General features: G+C 36.4%; 1 protein-coding gene and 1 long non-coding RNA gene across 6 annotated transcripts in view; one reads left to right on the top strand and one right to left on the bottom strand.

The window, feature by feature from the left end:
• Positions 1-21,852, bottom strand: part of ZRANB3 (zinc finger RANBP2-type containing 3) — a 262,163-nt gene that overhangs the window by 52,360 nt on the left and 187,951 nt on the right. For 4 of the 5 annotated variants that reach the window (XM_011354495.2, XM_023527494.1, XM_023527492.1 and 1 more), the window contains exons 17-21: positions 21,703-21,845; positions 15,643-15,753; positions 14,162-14,564; positions 11,354-11,485; positions 9,349-9,435 (exon numbers count right to left, since the gene is read on the bottom strand). In XM_011354495.2, the coding sequence (XP_011352797.2) occupies positions 9,349-9,435; positions 11,354-11,485; positions 14,162-14,564; positions 15,643-15,753; positions 21,703-21,845 (876 nt within the window). Of the gene's footprint in view, positions 1-8,157; positions 9,436-11,353; positions 11,486-14,161; positions 14,565-15,642; positions 15,754-21,702; positions 21,846-21,852 lie in introns of those variants that run through there. The other variant, XM_023527493.1, reaches the window with a different exon arrangement.
• Positions 16,722-21,692, top strand: LOC111736059. Its single transcript, XR_002779074.1, has 3 exons — positions 16,722-18,637; positions 20,900-21,154; positions 21,249-21,692. It is a non-coding gene; the product is annotated as an uncharacterized LOC111736059 (long non-coding RNA).

The raw sequence follows: 21,852 nt of genomic DNA, 5'->3' as shown, positions 1-21,852 counted from the left end.
AAAGAGAATTACATAATAATAAAGGGGTCAATCCAAGAAAAGGACATAAATATAATATCTATGCATCCAACGCAGGAGCATCTAAATATATAAAGCTAATATTAACAGACATACAGGGAGAGAAGTTAATGGTATTACAATATGATTGGGGGACCTTAATGGATATCACATTAATGGATAGGTCATCCAAACAAAATTAATAAGGAAACAATGACTTTAAATGTCATATTAGATCAGATATACTTAATAGATGTTTACAAAACATTTTATCCAAAAACTTCAGAATACACATTTTTTTTTTTCAAGTGCACATAGAACATTCTCGATGTGGATATGTGGATATCTCAGTGTGGACAGACAACATATCAGGCTACAACAGAAGTCTCAATAAATTCAAAAAGACTGAAATCATGTCGAATAGCTTTTCTGATCACAATAGTACAAACCAGAAATTAACTACAAGAAAAAAACTAGGAAAAACACAAACATGTGAAGGCTTAACAACATGCTACTAAACAACCAACAGATCAAAAAGGAAATCAAACAGGAAATCAAAAACTACCTTGAGACAAATGAAAATAGAAACACAAATTTCAAAAATCTATGGCATGCAGAAAAAGCACTTCTAAGAGGGAAGTTCATAGCTATACAGGCCTCCCTCAAGAAACAAGAAAAATCCCACATAAACAATATTTACACCTAATGGAACTAGAAAAAGAACAAATAACCCAAAGTAAATAGAAGGAAGGAAATAATAAACATCAAAGTGGAAATAAATGAAATGGAAACTAAGAAAATATATATAGAAAAGACCAATGAAACTAAGAGACGGTTCTTTGAAAAGATAAACAAAATTGACAAGCCTTTAGCCAAATTCATTATGAAAAAAGAGAGCCCAAATAAATTCAGAAATGAAAGAGAAGTTACAACTGAAAAAGAATTATTAAAGAATACTATGAACAATTATATGCCCACAAACTGGCCAACCTGGAAGAAAAGGATGGATTTCTAGAAACATACAACCTTCCAAGACTGAACCAAAAAGAAACAGAAAATCTGAATAGACCAATTACTAGCAATGAAATCGAAGCAGTAATCAAAAAACTCCCAACAAACTAAAGCCAGGACCAGATGGCTTCACAGGTGAATATTACTGAATATTTAGAAAAGAATACATATCCTTCTCAAACTATTCTAAAAAAGCTGGAGAGAAAGGAATGCTTCCAAACTCATTCTATGAAGCCAGCATTATCCTGATATCAAAACAAGACAAAGACACTATAAGAAAAAGGAAAATTATAGGCCAATATCCACGATGGACATAGATTCAGAGATTCTCAAGAATATATTAGAAAAAAAAAAAAAAAAAGATTACGCATCGTGATCAAGTGGGGTTTATTCCAGGGATGCAAGGATGGTTCAATATCTGCAAATCAATCAATGTGATATATCATGTGAACAAAACCAAGTATAAAAATCATGTGATCATCTCCAAAGATACAAAAAAAGGATTTGACAAAATTCTATATCCTTTTATAATTAAAAAGATGTCAACAAAGAAGGGATAGAGGGAACATACCTCACCATAATGAAGGCTATATATGAAAAACCCATAGCCAACATCATACTCAATGGTGAAAAGCTGAAAGCTTTTCTCTAAGATCAGGAACAAGACAAGAATGCTGCTCTCAGCACTTTTATTAAACATAGTATTGGAAGTCCTAGTCACAGCAATCAGACAAAAAAAGAAAAGTCATCCAAATGGGAAAGGAAGAAGTAAAGTTGTCATTATTTGCAAGTGACACAGTACTATATATATAAAACTTTAAGACTCCACCAAAAACCTATTAGAATAAATGCATTCAGTAAATTTGCAGAATACAAAATCAATATAAAGATATCTGTTGTAAGTCTATACAGTAATAACAAATGATCAGAAAGAAATTAAGAAACAGTTCCCTTTACCATTGCATCAAGAGAATGAGATACCTTGGAAAATATTGAAGAAGGTAAAAGACCTGTACTCAGAAAACTATAAGAAAGAAATTAAAAAGGACACAAATAAATGGAATGATATACTGTGTTCATGGTTGGAAGGATTAATTTCATTAAAATATTGACACTACCCAAAACAATCTACAGATTCAGCGCAATCCCCATCAAAATACTAATTGGCATTGTTCTCAGAACCAAAACAATCCTAAAATATATATGGAACCACAAAAGACTCCAAATAGCCAAAGCAATCTTGAGAAATAACAAAGTTGGAGATACCATGCTCCCTGATTTCAAACTCTACTACAAAGCTATAATAATAAAAACAGTATAGTACTGGCACTAAAAGGGACACATAGATTAATGAAACAGAATAAAGAGCCCAGAAGTAAACTCACACTGATATGATAAATTAATTTACTACAAAGGAGGCAAAAATATATCATGGGGAAGTGACAGTCTCTTCAATAAGTGGTGTTGGGAAAACTAGACCACTTTATTAAGCCACATACAAAAATAAACTCAGAATGGATTAAAGATTTAAACGTAAGACCTGATATCATAAAACGCCTAGAAGAAAACATAGGCAATAAACGATTTGACATTGATCTTAAGCAATATTTTTTTGGATGTCTTCTAGGACAAAGACAACAAAAGCAAAAATATCAAATAGGACTACATCAAACTAAAAAGCTTTTGCACCACAAAGGAAACCCTCAACAAAACAAAAAGGCAGCCAACTGAATGGGAGATGATATTTGCAAATGAAATATCTGATAAAGGATTAATATTCAAAATATATGAAGAACTCATACAGCTCAACATGAAAAAAACCCAATCAATCTGATTAAAAAATGGGCAGAGGACCTGAATAAACATTTCTCCAAAGAGGACATACAGATGGCCAACAGACACATGAAAAGTTGGTCAAAAGCACTAATCATTAGGGAAATGCAAATTAAAACCACAATGAGCTATCACCTCATACCTGTCAGAATGGCTATTAGCAAAATCAACAAACAAGAAATGTTGGCAAGGATGTGAAGAAAAGGGAACCCTCGTGCACTCTTGTTGGGATTGTAAATTGGTGCGGCCACTACGAAAAACAGTTTAGAGCTTCCTCAAAAAATTAAAAATAGAACTGCCACATAACCCAGCAATTTTAAGTTTTGGGTATTTATCTGAAGAAACTGAAAACACTAATTTGAAAAGATATATGCACCCCTATATTCATTGCAGCTTTATTTACAATAGCCAACATATGGTAGCAACTTAAGTGTCCACTGATAGACAAATGGTTAAAGATGTGGTACATATTACCCATGAAAAGGAATGAAATGTTGCCATTTGTGACAACATGGATGGAGGTTATTATGCTAAGTGAAATAAGTCTGAGAAAGTCAAATACTGCATGATTTCACATATATGTAGAATCTGAAACAAAATAAATGAACAAACCAAATAAACTCAAAAATACAGAAAACAAACTAATGGCTACTTGGTGGATGGGTTAGGGGGATGGGCGAAAAAGGTGAAAGGGCTTAAGAAGTACAAATTGCCAGTTATAAAAATAGTCACTGAGATGTAAGGTACAACAGAAGGGATATAGTCAGCAGTACTGTAATAACCGTGTGGTGTCAGATGGGTACTAGACTTATTATGGTGATCGCTTTGTACAGTATTTAACTGTATGGTCACTATGTTGTACACCTGAAACTCATATAATATTGTATGTCAAGTCTGATTGAAAAATAAATGTAAAAAATTTTTAAAAAGGAAGAAATTTATCAATCAACAACCTAACTTTACACTTTAAGGAGCTAGAAAAGAACAAACTAAACCCAAAGCTGAGAGAAGGAATAATAATATCCTCCTGAAACTTCCCAATTGTAGCTTTCAACACAACAGCAACAGAACAGCATAGCAACATTTCATGTCTTTTTAAATATTCATTTGATGAAAACTGAAGCATAAGTTAAGCCATATTTCTGAAGAGGAATGTTGTGTGGAAAGTGAGTAAAACATTTTGCAGGATTGTACAGGTGGCTCTAAAGGCGAAGTGTAGCAATCTGGCATTACAACCAAGATTGGGTTGTGTGTACGCGGCTACCTAAACTGTATATGTAAATTATATGTGCTGAGAACTTGCTAGAGTCAGGTACCAGAGCGTGTTTTGTTTTTTTTTTAAGCTCTTTTTATAAGTTAAGTCAAAACTATGTCAGAATCTTTCTTAAAAAAACCTTAGCTATCACATAGATACAGATGTCTGGGGTTTCTGTAACATAATGATGAACTCTGTAGGGAAAGCAGATGTATTAGAACAGAGAAATTATTAAATATGAACACTTTAGGAAATGCAGAATAATTAACAATATTTTTAAGGTGTTCCATAGGCCAGTTTCTAAAAAAAACAACAACAAAAAAAACCAAAAAACTAGTATCTACTAATGAGATAAAGTAATTTCAGAGAGCTGGTAGAGAAGCTGTTGAAGTAGAGAGGCAGTAGTCAGAATCCAGGACACATTTCGATATTAGTGGTGTTTCTCGGTAATAAATACAAACACAGTGAGAGCGGCAAAACACCCTTACTAATATAGAGCAACTGACAAGAAAAGATGGGCCATTTTTCTGGGGATTGGATATTCAAATAAATCTGTGCATTGAATAGAAGCTCACAGTTTTCCAGTTTAAAAAAATAAAAGGTGGAATGAGAGACAAGTTAATATGCAAAAGAAAATGAGACATTATTTCCACAACAGATTTTTGATGTTTGATATCCATGGTTCTGTATCCCTTAAGTAAACACAACTTTTCTGTTTTACTCTGAAGAGCTCAAGAATGTTGACTTCTTAGACATATAATTTAAAGTGGTTCATGGTTTCATTTCCAAAGAAATTATATTTTAAATGTTTCACTCAAGGAACTGTAGATTAGTAAGGCATGTGGGCAGAGACTGCTTTTCCCATCAACAGTTCAGAAAATGTAGAAAGATATCGATTTGTCACAGGAAAACTCCCCAAGAAACATACCTGAGGCTGTGATTAATGCTGAGAGTGAGTTTCTTTAGACATTCCAGATGAGATCTCCAAAGCTCTGGGGCTACTAAAAGCAACTTTATCAGTTATTAGAGAGTGTCTGGAGATCAATGTCACTCAGCGATGGTGAACAGGAAGGCACCAGTATGGTTTGGGTGCGTGAGCCATCCTGCTCAGGACTAACCACCCGCAGCAGGCAGCACTCAAGCCAGCTGAACTCGCCAAGCTGGAGTGAGGGCACTGCCTCACTGATGGGCTTAACCCCATTCCTCTGCACAGGCACATTCCCACAGCTCTCAAATTGTAAACTGGTTCATTCCACAGACATCAATTTCCAGTTATTCCCTAGATCAGAGTCTTTTCTTTTCTAAGCCTAAACTGCATCTTGTAACTTCTCTCAGCCTTTGCAGAACTGGGCCCTCCTTCATACCGGCCTAATCCTCTTGGTTTTTCACTTTATCTCCATCTCTTGTTTGTTGGCAGCTATTTTTTCCCCTGGGGGGCACTCTGCACTTCTTCCTGCACATAGAGGTCTCTGCTTGCCCTGCCACTTTACGTGCCCTCTGTTGGAATTTTCCATTTGCAGCCCATAGAGGGCAGCTTCTTGTTCAGATTGTGAGGATGAAAAGAACAGCCTCCCTAAAATGTCCCTGCAGTATTTACTTTCTGAGGTCTTTGACATTAGATCGATCTCTACTTTTATTTTCAGTCCCAGAATGCTTTACCTCAGTGTGCCCCACAACTGAAGTAGATAAAATCGGGGGAAAGGCAGGACACAAAGTGCCAAGATGGGGAAGGAAGGGATGGGGTTGGGTCAGTCAAGGTCCTGTGTGGCAAGTGCTTGTTGTTCCTTACAGTGTCCCCCCAAACCCCAAACCCGGTTATACTGAGGTATAAATGACAAAATTTTAAGATATGTAAAGAGTACAATGTGATGATTTGATACACTGAAAGAATGACCACCGTCTAGTTAATCGACACATTCATCACCTCACATATATATCTTCTTTTGGTGGGGGCGGGCGAGTGAGAACATGTACATTCTACTCTCTTAGTAAATTTCAATTATACAATACAGCGTCATCAACTATAGTCACCATGTTGTACATTAGATTCTCAGATATTATTCATCTTGTAACTGAAAGTTTGTGTACTCTTCTTATTAAACTCTCCCTATTCCCCTACCTCACAGTCTTTGGTAACTACTTTTCTACTTTGTTTTTATGAGTTCAACATTAAAAAAAAGATTCTATATTTAAGTGAATTTATCTTTCTCTGTCTGGCTTATTTCACTTAGCATAATGCTCTCCAGGTTCACGTTGTTACAAATGACAATTTCCTTCTTTTATAAAGCTGAAAAACACTCCACTGTAAACATCTACTACATTTTCTTTATCCATTCATCTGTCGACGGACACTTAGGTTGTTTCCATACCTTGAGTATTGTAATAATGTTGTAATGAACATGGGAGTAGAGATACCTCTTTGAGATAATGGCATATACCCAGAAGTGGGATTGCTGGATCACACAGTTCTATTTTTAATTTCTTGAGGAACCACCATACTATTTTCCATAGTGGCTACACCAATTTACATTTCCACCAACAGTGCATAAAAGTTTCCTTTTCTTCACATCCTCACCAGCATTTGTTATCTCATCTTTTTAATAATAGTTATTATAAAAGGTATGAAGTGATATCTCATTGTGGTTTTGATTTGAATTTCCCTGAAGATTAGTGATGTTGGCCATTTGTATGTCTTCTTTGGAAAAATGTCTATTCAGGTCCTTTGGCCATTTTTTAAATGTTTTTTTTTTTTCTTTTTTCTTTTTGCTATTGAGTTGTAGGAGTTCCTTATCTGTATTGATATTAACCTCTTACTGGATATGTGGTTTACAAATACCTTCTCCCATTGTGTAGATTGTCTTTTCATTTTGTTGATGGTTTCCTTTGCTGTGCAGAAGCTTTTCACTTTGATATAGTCCCACTTGTTTATTTTTGCCTTTGTTACCTTTCCTTTTGGTGTAAGATCCAAAAAAAATCATAGCCAAGACCCACATCAAGGAGCTTTATTCCTATGTTTTCTTCTAACCGTTTTATGCTTTCAGGTCTTACATATAAGTCTTATGCTTTTAGGTCTTACATATAAGTCTTTAATTCGTTTTGAATTGATTTGTGTACATGGTGTAAAAGGGGTCCAGTTTCATTCTTTTGCATGTGGTTATCTAGTTTTCCCAGCACCAAGTTTATTGAAGAGATTATCCTTTCACCATTGTGTATTCCTGGCTCCTTTGTCGAAAGTTAGTTGAATATATATGCATGGGTTTACTTCTGGGCTTGCTATTCGGTTCCATTGATCTACGTGTAATTTTTTATGCTGGTACCATAATGTTTTGATTACTATAGCTCTGTAATACACTTTGAAATCAGGGAGCATAAGTTCTCCAAGTTTGTTGTTCTTTTTTAAGATTGCTTTGGCTCTTTGGGGGTCTTTTGTGGTTCCACAGAAACTTCAAGAATTTTTTTTTTTCTATTTCAATGAAAAATGCCATTGGAATTTTGATAAGGATTGCATTAAATCTGTAGATTTCCTTGGATAGTATGGATATTTTAACAATATTCTTCAGATCCATGAACACGAAATATCTTTTTATTCATTTGTGTCTTCTTCAATTTCTTTCATTAAAGTCTTGTTTCAGTGTACAGATCTTTCACATCCTTGGTTAAATTTATTTATAAGTCTTTTATTCTTTTGTATGCATGTACAGTGTTTTGAACTGATAGGAATTTTGAAATCTGGCAAAGAGAGACCACCTTCATGGGTCACTTCACCTCAAATCATCATACAGTGCTTATATCTGAGAAGATTCTCTCTAAAATTACCACCTTAATTTGATCTAAAGAGAAAGTGCCACTCAAACCTGACCTACTTAGACCAAAGTCTCACTTGCAAACACTCCATGCTGGAGGAAAAGCAGTGTGCAGGCTTCTCAGCTCTCAACCGTGAGGAATCCTAGGTTACCCTGGCAATGAGGCAGAAAACTGCAAAGAGCCTGACCAGCAGAGCAGATAAAAGGCCAAAGAAAGCTCAACCTAATTTGTAAAATAAACAAGTCTATTTGATCTCATACAATGAAATAGATATAAATTTAATAAAAACTCTGGAAGAAATGTTCGTGAGTATTTAATCTTTCTAAAAACAAGCCCTCTATGTTATAAAACGCTGGCTACTAATTAACAGTGGAAAGTGCTTAGACTAATAAGGTTTACATCCATACAGTATTTACAAATAGGTCTTTTGTGAACGTAATTCTTCCTTGACCTGTATTTTGTGTAGTCCTGATTCTTTGATTTCATGATTCTGACATACTATAGGATTAAGCTCTGGTTTTGTTTCATCATCACCTTTTTACTTTTTTATATCAATTACATTTTGATTTTTTAACATATATCTCCATCTGTTCATGCTTTAATATAAACTGTTTTATCATCATCACTCCTTTTAAAAGAGGTACTAGGACTAAACTTAATAAGACAGGATTTTAAAAACAGAAAATGATAACCAGGAGACAAAGGGTGCTTTGACAGTAAGTCTAGTTTTATGCATGCAAACAAACTAAAAATAGAAGTTTAAGTGGGATTTTATATTTTATGTTTTCAATTTTTAAACAGTTACTTTACCCAGAACCCCTGAATTGTCTACAAACACCATAGTTCTGACTAGCTTATTTTTAAAACTTCATTTCAATAAAGACAACTGGCTAAGAAATGAAACAGAAAACACCCAAAATGTGTAGCCCAAGCCCATTTTGGAGGCATTTAGTGAACAAAAGTCCCTCTTGGATACTAGGCAGGCTGGTCACACTTGGCCCCGTATCCTTAAATAATGATTTGCTTCTGAAATTTTCCTAATGGTTTTGCAAGGTTCCATTTATACACACAGTAATCCAAACCAATTCTAATCCAGCAGCATTTTTCAAGTAATTGAGAATATATTTTTCAAATACAATCTATGTATAATGCCATGATTAAGGTATAGTAGCGGGAAATGAAAGCTTAACGAAACTTTACTGAAACATAATTGAGAGTCTGCATGAAATCAAGATCACAGAAATATTTAGTACTGTATCTGTCTCTGTTAAGTTCTTTAAGGCACTGAACACTAAAAGCATTTACTATTAAAAAGTTGAATTCGTGATTTTTTTTGTTCTAAAATTTTTTACTCAAAATATTAAATGTGAAAAAAAATCTGTGTTAAATTCTTCCACATGTAAACCCTTTGTCATCCATTCAAAATGTTTTATATTTCATTTCTTTACCAAAAATCGTGTGATGTCAGATCCATGTTTTGATGCTAGAGATTGTCTTCGCACCTCGCTTCTTTCCTTGGCTTGTCTGGCAGTTCTCTAAAAGTTGAAAAAAAATATGCATATGTACACACATTAGGAAAAAAGTACTGGCCACAGACAGGAAGTCAAAAACTCTTTATATTCAGTTAGTCTGGAAAAAATCTATACCATTACTGCATGCACGTACCAGTGCTCTGCCATTAGGAGAATTACCAAACTACAAGCAGAGGACCCAAGTAGTTCTGCTAAGTGCCCTGAGGTCCTAGGTTCACTTAGGAGCAGATGCTGAGGAGAAAACACGGCTTTGGGCGGTTGGCTTTCCACTGAGATTTGTGAATCTCTCATTTGGGGACTAGAGGAGGCCATGATTCTTCTCATCCAAGTGAGAGCTTGTAAGGCATCTTAGGATTTCCGACACTGCAGTGCATGCAAGGCCCACCCAATTCCTATTCTCTGGGCTCACAGGCCATTCCAAACTCAACAGCAAAACCAATGTAGAAAAACAAAATGAATTAGAACAGAATTGGATTCTTCTGCTATTCCCAAAAATAAATTTTTTCATGAGAATCTGAAAAAGTGATTACAGAAGGGGCAGCATTTTCTTTTGCTATATCTTAATTCTATTATAGGTCTTGTATGTGCTAATAATTTACATAGCTGAGAAATCAGATGACTTTTTTCCCAACTGGAGTCCATGTATGTTTGAAGTGATCCAGGTGGAGGGGTGGGGAAAGCAAAGAGGGTTAAAACTGAAAACAAACAAAAACCCTGCCTATATGATGTAATCCCAGTTATGTAAAAATTACATCTGTGAAGAAATTGAGGAATCTAAAATAACAAAAGGAGGTTAAGAAAATGCTCATACACTATGAACACTGGCGAAGGATCTCAACAGATCTCAAAGTGTAAATATAATTGATTAGCATTTTTAAAAACATCAAAGTCGTTAGTAAAAATCATGGTGGGGCTGTTCTCCCGCCACATCTGCCCTAATTAGTGAGGTTAAGTGGGCGCTCTCTCGGTTATGGGTGGAGTTGGAGGAGCATAACGGAGTATAGTCCTTTGGAAAACAGCTTGGAGATAAATGTGTACAGCCTCGGTTGACTCGGTGATATTTTACATCTGAGAATCTCTCTGAAGGAACAAGCTTAAAACATAAAAAACAGTTTGTATATAAAATTGTGTGCTTGGTGACATAATGTATGAGAACAAAAAAAAAGTAAACAAGTTCAACATTCATCAGGATGAGAATGGCTAGATAACTACAGGAGAGATTTACTCACATTGTGAATGCTTATCATGGGAATGTAGAAATGCTTAAATTGTGCCAAAAATGTGCCGATAAGTGAAAAAAAGTTGCCTATTGAATATATGCTTCTTTCTAAGATTATCTCAATAGGTAGATCCTACTACTTTTTGCTGGATTGCCTATTTAAAATTCATCCTAGTTGATAAACAATACTATGCCATTTTTTCCCTCTCATTTTAAGCAACAGGTAATTGCTCAAAAATGTGCCCAGGTTAATAGGTTTCATACTTTGGCCAGGAGTGCAATGTTTGCATGTTGAACTGAGTTGGTCTTAGAAATAATTTCATAATATTCTTAAGATATTTCAGGATGTTCTTAGCTGCAAATACAAACATATGTCACTGCCTCAATTCACCAAACTTCTAGTTTGGTGGTATGGGTCTCTTCAAAACTATGCAAATTGTATGCTGTAGTCATTTCCTTTTAGGTGGTGATGACAATTTCCTGGTCCTAGAATGAATTAGAAGAGAAGCAGCTTCTCTTCCATCTGTGACTGAGAACTCACAGAGGCCTCAAGAGGAAACTCAAGTGTTAGGTGATGAAAGGAATAAAATGCATTTTGGATCCCAGACCAGGGATGCAGATTCACCCGCAAAATCTTCCACACCTGTATGCACAATTTGCAATCGATGTCCCAGAATGGAGTCAAATGAGAGCTTCACTGACCTCTCTGTGACAGACTGTGCAGAGAGTCTGCAGGTTGTCCAGGAAGCACTGCCCTCCTCCACTGAACACTGGCTTGATGTGGTCCACCTGCCAGAAATGCCCTTCCGCCGGGTTTCTTATCATTTCATTAAGCTGCAACAAGAACACAAGATCAGCACTTCTAAACATACACCGTAGGAACAGGTGGTTTTGCATTGTGCAGTCATGTTCATACAGCAAAATCATAGGGGAAAATACATTAGGATGGCTTTTTATAGCTTTTTTTTATGAATAGAAAAAAGCCTCTAGGTTAGCAGTTTGAAAGCAATAAAATGTGTTTCTGAAAAAGTTTTGCTTCCCTTACCTAACCCATTTTGAAAAAATTACAAGCAAGAATAAAATAACCAAGACTCCTGACAAATTGGGAAAAATCAGTTGCTTCTGCACTTTTGAGCTCGTTTATATATTCACTAAAACAAAACTGAGAGAAAAAGAATAACAGATTAGAAATTTTAAACTTCTGAATATTACTGACTTGAACAACCTTTAATTGTTGACCTCAATGCATTTGTTACCGTACCAATGACAGTTTAATATTAATAGCTATCACCTGGAACTTTCAAGCTATTCCTCTGGAAACCTCCCAAGTTACATGGACTGGTATAAAATTTCTAAAACAAATCTCTACAACTTGCATATTTTGAATAAACAGATGTCCATTTAAAGCAGGCATGATTTAGGCCAGTCTATATATATATATATATATATATATACACACACACTTAATATTTAACCAATGATGACCTATATTAAAACAGGCTGTATTTTAACATTTTATCTAAGGTGGTAAAACCAGCTCGCAGCATAGCAGTGCAGTTGTTTAAATATCACAAAGGTGAGTGTGAAGGCTGTTTTTATTTCCTTGGTCTCAGACAAGGAAGAAATTACAATCTACTTCACAGCTGCCAGCCTTGGGAGGCTGTGCCATGGTTCTTCTAATGTAGTTTCAAGGAAACCTGTCAGACCTGTGAAGGGACCTGGTCAACGGTGCCCGGCCTGAGAAGAGCCCCAGGTGGCAGCAAGCTGGAACAGAAGACTTTGTCCAGCTGTGACGGATACTGCTAGAAGCAACTACAAATGGGAATCTTGTGCATCAAGTCTTGTGCATCCTAAGGAAAAAAAAACCATTTTGGTTCTCCCTTTTGTAACCAATTCTCTTGCTCGAATAGTCAGTCTCTGTCTAAGAGGCTCTATGATCCAGAAGGTGTTTTTTATTCTTCTTAGTGATTCTCTGGCAAATCACGGGCGGAGGGGGGCAGGGGAGGGGCAAGTCTTCAATATCTTAAATTCATCTCTTGAAAGAGTAACTCCCTCTCTGACTGATCCTCCCAAACCTGAGCTCTGTGCTGCTCCTTATCCTCTGAGCACTTCTGTTTTAGGTCTATACTGTGTTACTTCTGCATTCCTGGACAGGCTGCTTTCAAGAGGCCTTTGAGTCCCTTCATTGTGTGTCTTCTGGAAGCCTCCACAGTGAGGCAGGGGACAATAAATGGAGTCTGGCTGACACCCCTGGGATGGGCACAATATGTCCCTCACCAATTAGACCAAAAGATATTTCAGGAACTCTGGATATCATTAAGGAAATAGTGTATTTCCCTAGTTCTCAAAGTCATGCTATTTCATCTTTGCAGAAATGCTTGTTAATTAATTCTGTCATAATTCAGCAATACTAGGTAAATTAAAATATATAATTTGACTAACTGGGAGGAATTTATTGCTATTTTACTGGGCAGGTAGTGGCTCAGGAGCGATTTTTAAAAATTAAGCACACTATAAAATTACACATTTTGCTCTAGTTTAAAATTTAAAACTGATTAGATCACAACATTAAAAATCCAACTGTGTTTTGGAAATCAAAGTGAATAATGATGATAGTGTCCTAGGAATAACATTCTATCAAACTACTCTGCTAAAATTACATTTTACAATGAATATATATGTTTCCTTCTCATTGTAATGAACTATATTTTGGGGGTTGGTTGTCTGCTTGTCCCTGGTCATTCAATATTAACATCATGAAAAGTGGAACAATCAGACCACAGGTACTTCTAGAAGCATGTGTCATCTGTTAAGATCTCTTTCCCAAATAATTTAATCAGAATCTAATTAAGCCTCTATATTTTATCACCATTACTGTAGACATCAGGGGTATAGAGAAACATGTCAGATAACATCATGAGGATACACGCAGACAAATCCAGAAAGCGGGAAATCCTACATGCAAATTATCTAGTTTCTTCAACAATCAATGGTATAAAAAAAGGGATGGAGTGATATAGATTAAAGGGAGCGTAAGAGACATAATAATTAAAGTAGTATGTCGGTCATATTTTAATCCTACTTTGAACAAAGGAACTTCAAAAAGATGTTTTCGAGACAGTCTGGGAAGCCAAACATGGACTTATTATAATTAAGAAATTATAATTGTGTTGGATGTGATAATGGGTATTGGGGCATGTGATTATATTTCAGAGACAGAAAGAAAGAGGGTGGGGTATCTGTGAGATACATAATAAAAGAATTCAAGGAAGAAATGAAATGCTGTCTAGAATTTGCTTTAAAATAATTCCAAGAGCAAACAAAGAATTGAAAATGAAGTCAAAATGTTGATAACTTAAAGTTGGGTGATGGGTAGATAGGTTCATTATTCTCTCACTTTTGTATATATATTCAACAATTCCCACATTAAAAAGTTAAAAAAGGAAAGTGAATCAATATTAACCACTCAGTACGATGCTGCCTTCTATCTGTCATATGATTATAATTTACCTGTTCTAAAGGGAGCTTTGAAGTCCAGGTAACATCCAGAAGATTCTTCCGTTGACTTTTAGGAGCATCTCTCAGACGTAAAAAGAGTTCTTGAGCATTCATATTACATAGCTGACACACACCATGTTCAATTTCAAATACTTTGGCTCGCAAGTAACTGTTATTAGAACGAATCCAAAACTCCTCCTGACATTTTAGAGAGCAAAACCGTGAATTCCAAGAATTCACTTTACATTCTTGCTTAGTTTGGCAGGTGGGTTGCTGACAGTGAAGGCAAAGTGGATTTCCTTCATTATTCACGGCTTGCAAATAGCCTTTGGATGCAGAAGGTTTCACAGTGAGATCAGCTTGAGCTATACAGGGATTTAGAAATGGGACACAGGCTCCATCTTCAAAAAACTTTCTGGAATTAAACAGAATATTGAATAGGTAACTAATGAACACTCACACTGGTCTAAAGAGTCATTACTTCATATAAAGGTCTTCAAAATTTCTTTATTGATAAACACTAAACATAGGACCCACAGATTCTGTGATTCAATGTGGAAATGAAATAGCTATAGTCAGCACTCTATACTCCATGCCAAATAGACGAAAGAACGGTGTTTACAAAAATTATTTTGAGTATAAATATGCTGCCTCTCTTGGGCATTTAGATATCTTCAGGTTAAACAATCAGACTCTGGAACATCTGGAGAAGTTAGAAAATGCTTCTTCTAACTTCTTCTAAAAGCTGGGAAAGAACAGGTTAATGTGAAACCCCAAGTAATGTCCCTAAATGAGTTGGGCCACACAGCTCGTTAGGACAGGGAGGCCCCTTCTAAGGCTTTCGTGAACACTGTCTTCCAGGCTCTGCTGGCCTACAGGAAATAAAGTCACACCCATAAAGTGACAGAGCCAAGTAGCTAACAGTGTTGACAGAAATGAAAACAGAAGACTTGCTAAATATATGCCTCCTACAGGTAAACTCAGAGTCTGAATAAATTAAAATTAGAAATTAAACACGACAGCACGTGCTCAACTTGTTAGAATAAAAGGAAAACGTATATGACTCAAGCATGTTGAAAAATCCTGCATGGGAATCACAACTGCTTTGGCTCATCTTCTATGGCTGCTTATTAGAAGTGTTTGTTAAAAGAAAAACTTATGGTAGAAAGAGCTCAAGATTGGGGGGCAGAGCCCGTATTTGACCTCAGGTCTCCTAGCATCTTAGTGGCCTAGGGCAGGTCACTGGGTCCGCCTGTTCTCAGGACCATTCCTTGTCTCTAATTTCTAAGGTGAGAACATCACATGCCTCTGAGGGTTACTAGGGGGACTGAAGAGCTACTAATATTGTGAAAGCTCCTTATAACCTATAAAGTGGCCACTCAGAGGTAAAGTATTATTACAAAAATGAACATATTACAAAAATGAACACATAAATGTAAAGGAATAGTCTTAGTACTACTATGCCCTATTAGTAAGTAAATAAAACACTTTACTTTGTAGAAACATCCTGTGGACTGGCCTCCTTGGTGATCAGACGGACATGGCCCCCATCTTTCTTCACCTTGTCCATCGAGGCTATAGCAACATCTTCTTTGGTTATGTATCTAAAACAATTACATGGTTAAGTGGATTTCTTCTCTCTCCTGTAAGAGTTTCTCTATTTCACATTCACATTGCTCCTTGCAAAAGCGGGAGAAGAAAAAGCAGGGCATAAGTCTATTCATTGTGCTGATACTAAAGTTAGGGAATGAAATTTTCTCTCTGTACACTGGCCTCCAGGTATGCAAACACATCTCTTCCACATTAGTTTTCTCAAGATTTATTTTTCTAAGAAATCAGGAGTCATTCAATATCCTTTGGATCAACTTTCACTTAGGAGAAAAAAGGAGTGGGTGTAGGAACAAGAAACTATCAAATACATGCACAAGTGACAGCCATAGGTAAACAGCCTACCAAGCAGAGTAGAAAATGTCTAACTGCATTTTACCTCCCTCTTGGCTTTCTCTTCAAGGTTCCTCAAATCACCTTAATCAGTGTATCAGCCTTTTGGGTAAAATGATTCTCTTTTTAGTTAAACAGGTTCAATCGCATCTTCTATAATCCCAAGGTTGTTTCCATTATTATCAGCCCGTACGAGGTTTACGGAATCTTCCACAAAAGTAAAGCCATTCTTGATGTGGGATTCAGAACCTTATTACACAACACTATCAATACCACACAATGGTTTAGGGACTGGAAGTAAAGAGGAAAGTTATTCCAATTAAAAGTGACGGGGGAATTTAAGTAGGTGAAATGCAACTATCCAATTAATTCCTTCTAATTAGCATGGCCCAGTTTGTCTGATAGTTTACACCTATTGTAGTTTTTAAAAAATTAGTTTAAACATGAATTTCTTCCTATTTTTGCGTACTTCTTCATTTGGTAGCTTGACAATAAAATTAAAATTAAATCACAATGGGATTGTGCAATTGTAGGTAAAATTTTAGAAATTTGCTTTTTTCATTGTTAAAATTGTTAAAGATTTAATAATTAAAAGATTTCTTTCTTTTTATAAACTATTAATTTTGATTAGGTGATACATGCACATATTTCAAAATTCAAAAGGTATGTAAAACAATAGTGTATATGGTAAAGAATAAGTTTCCATCCATTCCCATCCTTTTTACCTCTTCTGAAGCTATCTCTGTTTCGTTTTTAATATATCTTTTTAGAAATAGTTGATTTTTTCTGTATATAGGTTATATGTTTTATCTTTGTATTTATATTGACATATAACTCATAACATTAAGTTTACCACTTTAAAATTGACAATTCAGCGCATTTTAGTACTTTCACGAGGTTGTGCAGCCACCACCAAAACCGACTTTCAGGACATTTTCATCACTCCCCATTACAGTTTTTACTATTAAAAACAACTAGTAGTATGATATACACACTAATTTTCATCCTGCTCTTTTTACCCAAATATACATCTCGGAGATCTTTCCATACATAGTATTACACATAGAGTTGCCCTACTTTTTTTAATGGTTGCATGTTATTCTATTATTTGGATAAACCATAGATCTAAACAGCCTTGGATTAATGGACATTTTGGTTGTTCCAAAATGTCTCTGCTATCGCAAATAATGCTGTCACAAATAATGCTGTCACAAACATCCCTACACATGATATTTTCTACACATGAAGTAGATATTCCCAGAAGTAGAAGGACTAGGTCAAAAGTTTTGGGTGCTTTAAATTTGGATAAATTTTGACACATTGCTCTCCTTTGAGTTTGCGCCAACATACAGGCCAACCAGCAATGAAGGAGAGTACCTGTTTCTTCACACTTTCACTAGCATATGGTACGTCAGTTAAAAATTTCTCTGCTAATGGTGATAGTTATCTCATTATAGCTTTAAATTTGCATTTCTTCTGTTAAGAGTAAGGGTGATTGTCTTTTCATATATTTGCATGTCCACTGTGTGTCTTCCTTAAAGCAATAAAGAATCATTTTTACTTGCCCTTTTAGTTTGCAAACTCTTCCATTCCCCATTTCTTCAACCATTTTACTCTCCTGACAAAAACACTTCACTGAAGTATTTCAGTAGATTCTAAATGAACTCAAAAGCTTCCTAGCTGTGAGGGGTAAGGGGATATTAAGCCTTGCCTTAGGTATTATTCAATGTCTAAAGGCTTAGAAAGCTAATTCAGTAACTTTAAAAGATGCTGAGAAATCTACTCAAGAGATTTAAGAGCTAAAAATAACCTTTTCTACAAGAAGTTAAAGCACAGAATTTTGGAAACCATAAGAAACAGATCAATCAACTCCAAATAGGGGGTCTGACAACTTTTTAAAATAGTTATGAGTTCCAATATTTAATTTTCCATTGAATTTTGCTAGGAAGTGAATTTAAGTATACTAACTCAAAAGGATTATGGTAAATCCCAGTTTTGACAAATAGGGACAGGAGAATGTTGTCTATTAGGTAATTCCTGGATGGGGATGGGAGGACAGAATGGCAAGTTTTGCAGAAAGAGAGGAATGTGTTTTGGAAAGTGGCCCATGCCTCCAAAAAAGAACACCCCTGGACTGTAGGTTGCTGGCCTGCTCTGAAGACCGGCTGTGGCTGGAGGATAAATAGTTGGCATCCTAAACCCAGCACGGCTCCATGTGAATCTGACCTGCTTCTGACAAGTGGGAACTTAACTTAGGAACTGAAACCATGGCTGGTGCTCTCGGCTTCCATTCACATTTAAAAATGAGCTACTCAAAAGCTGACTGCGAGCTCCGAGCTTGGATGGGGCCTGAAAATTGGTGGATGTCATTGGAGGATAATCTTGTTAGAGATTTAGCCATTGCTTTTGGGGAAAATTCCTAAAAATCAGTATCTGTGTGTCTTTATTCTGAGGCCATTCCATTTTTTTCACAGATGAATCTTCTAATCCTCTGCCTAGGAAGTCAACTGTGGCTGCTGGTATTCTGGAAGCTGAGTGAAGAAAGGGGTATGAGAGTGTCAATTTCCAGTATAATGACTCTCCCTTTATCTCCCCTGAGACTGGTGCCTCTGGTTCAGTTTCTCTAGAAAGCAAACTGGTAGGACAGAGGGCGGGAAAGGCATCCAGTGTCTAACTCTCCCCACACAAACTTCTAATCGGTGCTCTAGTGCAGTCCTGTCCTCCAATCCCATTATCAGAGACATAATTACTGCAATTGCCTGAGAACTAGTGGGGTTCTGTGGTGAGAATCAGCATGCTTCCTCAAAGTACTGCCCTTCTGCAGGTATGCCAGGTTCATTTTCTTGGCTCTGCTAAAAGTCAATTTCCTGGAGCTCACCCTCTCTCTACCTTTCTCTAGTCCTCAATCCACCCCCGCCACCTTCCCCGCCTGGATCTACTGCAATATCCTTTTACCTTGTGTGGTAGCAGAAGTTTAAAGATATTTCCCTATAAGATTCCTGTCACTGGTATTCAATCGATCATTCATCTACGCAATGCTGTAAAAGGACTTTGCAGATATAATTAAGGTTACTGATCAGCTGACCTTAAGATGGGGAGTGAGTCCAAGCTTGAGAAAGTTTGACACACAATTACTGGACCTGAGGTGTAGGGGCCCATATGTTAGAACTAGAAAGAAGCCTCTAGAAGCTAAGGGTGACTCCCAGCTTCTAGAGCCAGCAAGGAAACCCAAGTCTTACAACCACAAGGAATGGAATTCTGTCAACAACCTGAATGAACACAGAAATGAATTCTTCCCAGACTGTCAGTAATAGCCCAGCTGGCCAACATCTTGATTTCAGTCTTATAAAATCCAGAGCAGAGAAACTAGTAGAGCCAACCGAGACTTCTGATTTACAAAACCATGAGATAATAAATTTGTGATAATTTGTTATAGCAGCAATGGAAAACTAATGCAACTTGTCTCCCCATTTTGAGTCTCGCCCTTTCAATCTAGTCTCACAACTGCCGCCAGAGTAAGCTTTTAAAAATAGACACCTGGTTATTTGCTCTGCTGCTTAGCAACACAAGTTTTATCTGTAATATATCATCTACATATAATTTTATAAATAACACTGGGCATCTAACTTTGGCTTGTATAATTTTATGGCTTCTGCTATTACACCTAATTTAACCATCATTCTCAGGTGGTTCTTTAAGTGGTCATCCATGTCTGATGGAGAATAACAATGTGACATGTCTAGAAATGGCTGGAGTGGTAGTAAATTCAGTAAAGAAGGGAATTATGATCATGTAAAGAGATGACCAATACTTCCATGAAGCCTTTCATTATAAAAATGAGAAAATGGGGAGAACTGGAAGAAGTATTGAGAAAAATAAAATAGGCATCATGCTTTTTGTTATCTGTGTGTGCACATATGTATGTGTTGGTATGTGCGTATGTATAAACATACACAAATTTTTAATGCATTTTTATGTAAAGTAATACATGCTCGTGAGAAAAATTCAATCAATACAGAAGAGATTAGGCAAGAGCCCCAAACTGGCAGCTCATGGAAAAATCCAACTAGTCAAAGGGCTTTATTTGACTCATACAGTATTTTATTTTTAAATCTGAATTTGAATCATGTTGGATGGGTTATGCACTTTCCAATTAGCCAGTTTCACCTCTTACTCCATCTTTTCCTAGTTTTACACCTGACATCATTTGTTCATTTATAGTTCCTCCTTTGTTTTCCATCATATGAATATGTCATCCTGGCATAAAGTATGAAGTCCATGCCACCTCCACAAATTCCCCGATCTTATGGTCCAGAGCAAGAGTTCTCAATAGTGACCCTACTGACATTTTGAAATATAATTCTTTGCCTGGGAGTGGAGTCCTGTTCACTGTAGGAGTTTTAGCAAGATCCTAGCCCTCTAGCCACTAGATGTTCTCCAGTTGTATCCCCTAATTGTGAAAAACTAAAATATCTCCTAACTTTGCCACCCTGGGGGGTAAAATTATCTCCATCTGAGAACCACTGGCCTAGAAAAACCTCTGGTAAGAGTTTCTAAGGTATCCTTTTAGATACTTTCTATGTCAATAATAGCAATTACATATATTTGTATCTCCATACTTTTTCATACTTATTTTTACCCTTAATAATTTATCACAAGGATTCTTGTTCTGTCATATGAATATACCATACACCATATTTTGAAATAGCTAAAGAGATTTTTTTACTATATGGGAACATAATTTATTCAATCAACCACATCCCTGTACATACCACTGATGTATTTTTTTCACCTGTGTGCATGGAAAAGGCCAGAGATCATAAAATGATGAAACGTGAAGATGAAGAGAGATTACAGGCGTATGGAGACAGCAAGAGCTAAAAGAGCTTTGCCTGCCAATGCGTCTGTTGGTGCTTTGTGATCTCTTCCAAAGTAAGAGACGGGCAGCTGACTACCTTTCCTGAGAATTTCTGCTTTGTGCTGATGAAAGAGTCGACAGAGAATGGGGATTTGAGATCACGCAGGTTTATGATGGTTATGATGTTATGATGCCAAGAAAGGAAAGTGAGTATACAGAGATTAGAAAGAGACTTGTAATGATAAAGACAAAAAAGTTACAAACACGAGACACTTAACTTTTCCTTTTGTTTCCAACCAGGGACATGATAATACTTACCTCCCACCACTTGTATCAAACAGAACCAGCACTCTGCTTCATGACACCGAAGATTCACGCCCCAGGAACACAGGGCAGACTGAGCCCAGGGGTGTGTTCTGTTCTAACAGTAAAATGTTTTCCTGTTGTTAATAAGTGTCCCAGGCTTGAGAGGTCATAGGTCACACCACTCTGTGACTCTAGCCTTTCCCCTGGTGCGTGAGATGCACGGTGAGCAAGATTCAGATAACTTAACTGTTTCCAGCAGATTCGATCAAATTCACAAAATATCTAATTATGTTGTTATAAAATAAGCTGTCATTTTATGTATAATTTTCTCTTAAATCATCAAGATTTCATTAGTCGTTCCATAAAATGTCTCAGAACGCCCCCTTCCCATAGAAATAATCATGTCAAGTAATAAAATACAAAATAAAAAGAGAAAGACAACTCATACCTTTTTGTACTATTTTGTTTGGTTTGTTGCTTTGTGATCTCTTCCAAAGCAAGAACTGGGCTGCAGAACAACTGCCCGCTTTTCCTGATTATTCTTTGCTTCATAGCAGTTAGACTATTCCACTCTCGAACAAACCTCAAAATCTGGCAG

The sequence above is a fragment of the Pteropus vampyrus genome, unplaced genomic scaffold, assembly GCF_000151845.1.
Source record: "Pteropus vampyrus isolate Shadow unplaced genomic scaffold, Pvam_2.0 Scaffold17, whole genome shotgun sequence".
NCBI classification, from domain to species: domain Eukaryota; kingdom Metazoa; phylum Chordata; class Mammalia; order Chiroptera; family Pteropodidae; genus Pteropus; species Pteropus vampyrus.
The sequence above is the reverse complement of the archived record's forward strand: the minus strand, read 5'-3'. Positions and strand labels throughout refer to the sequence as shown.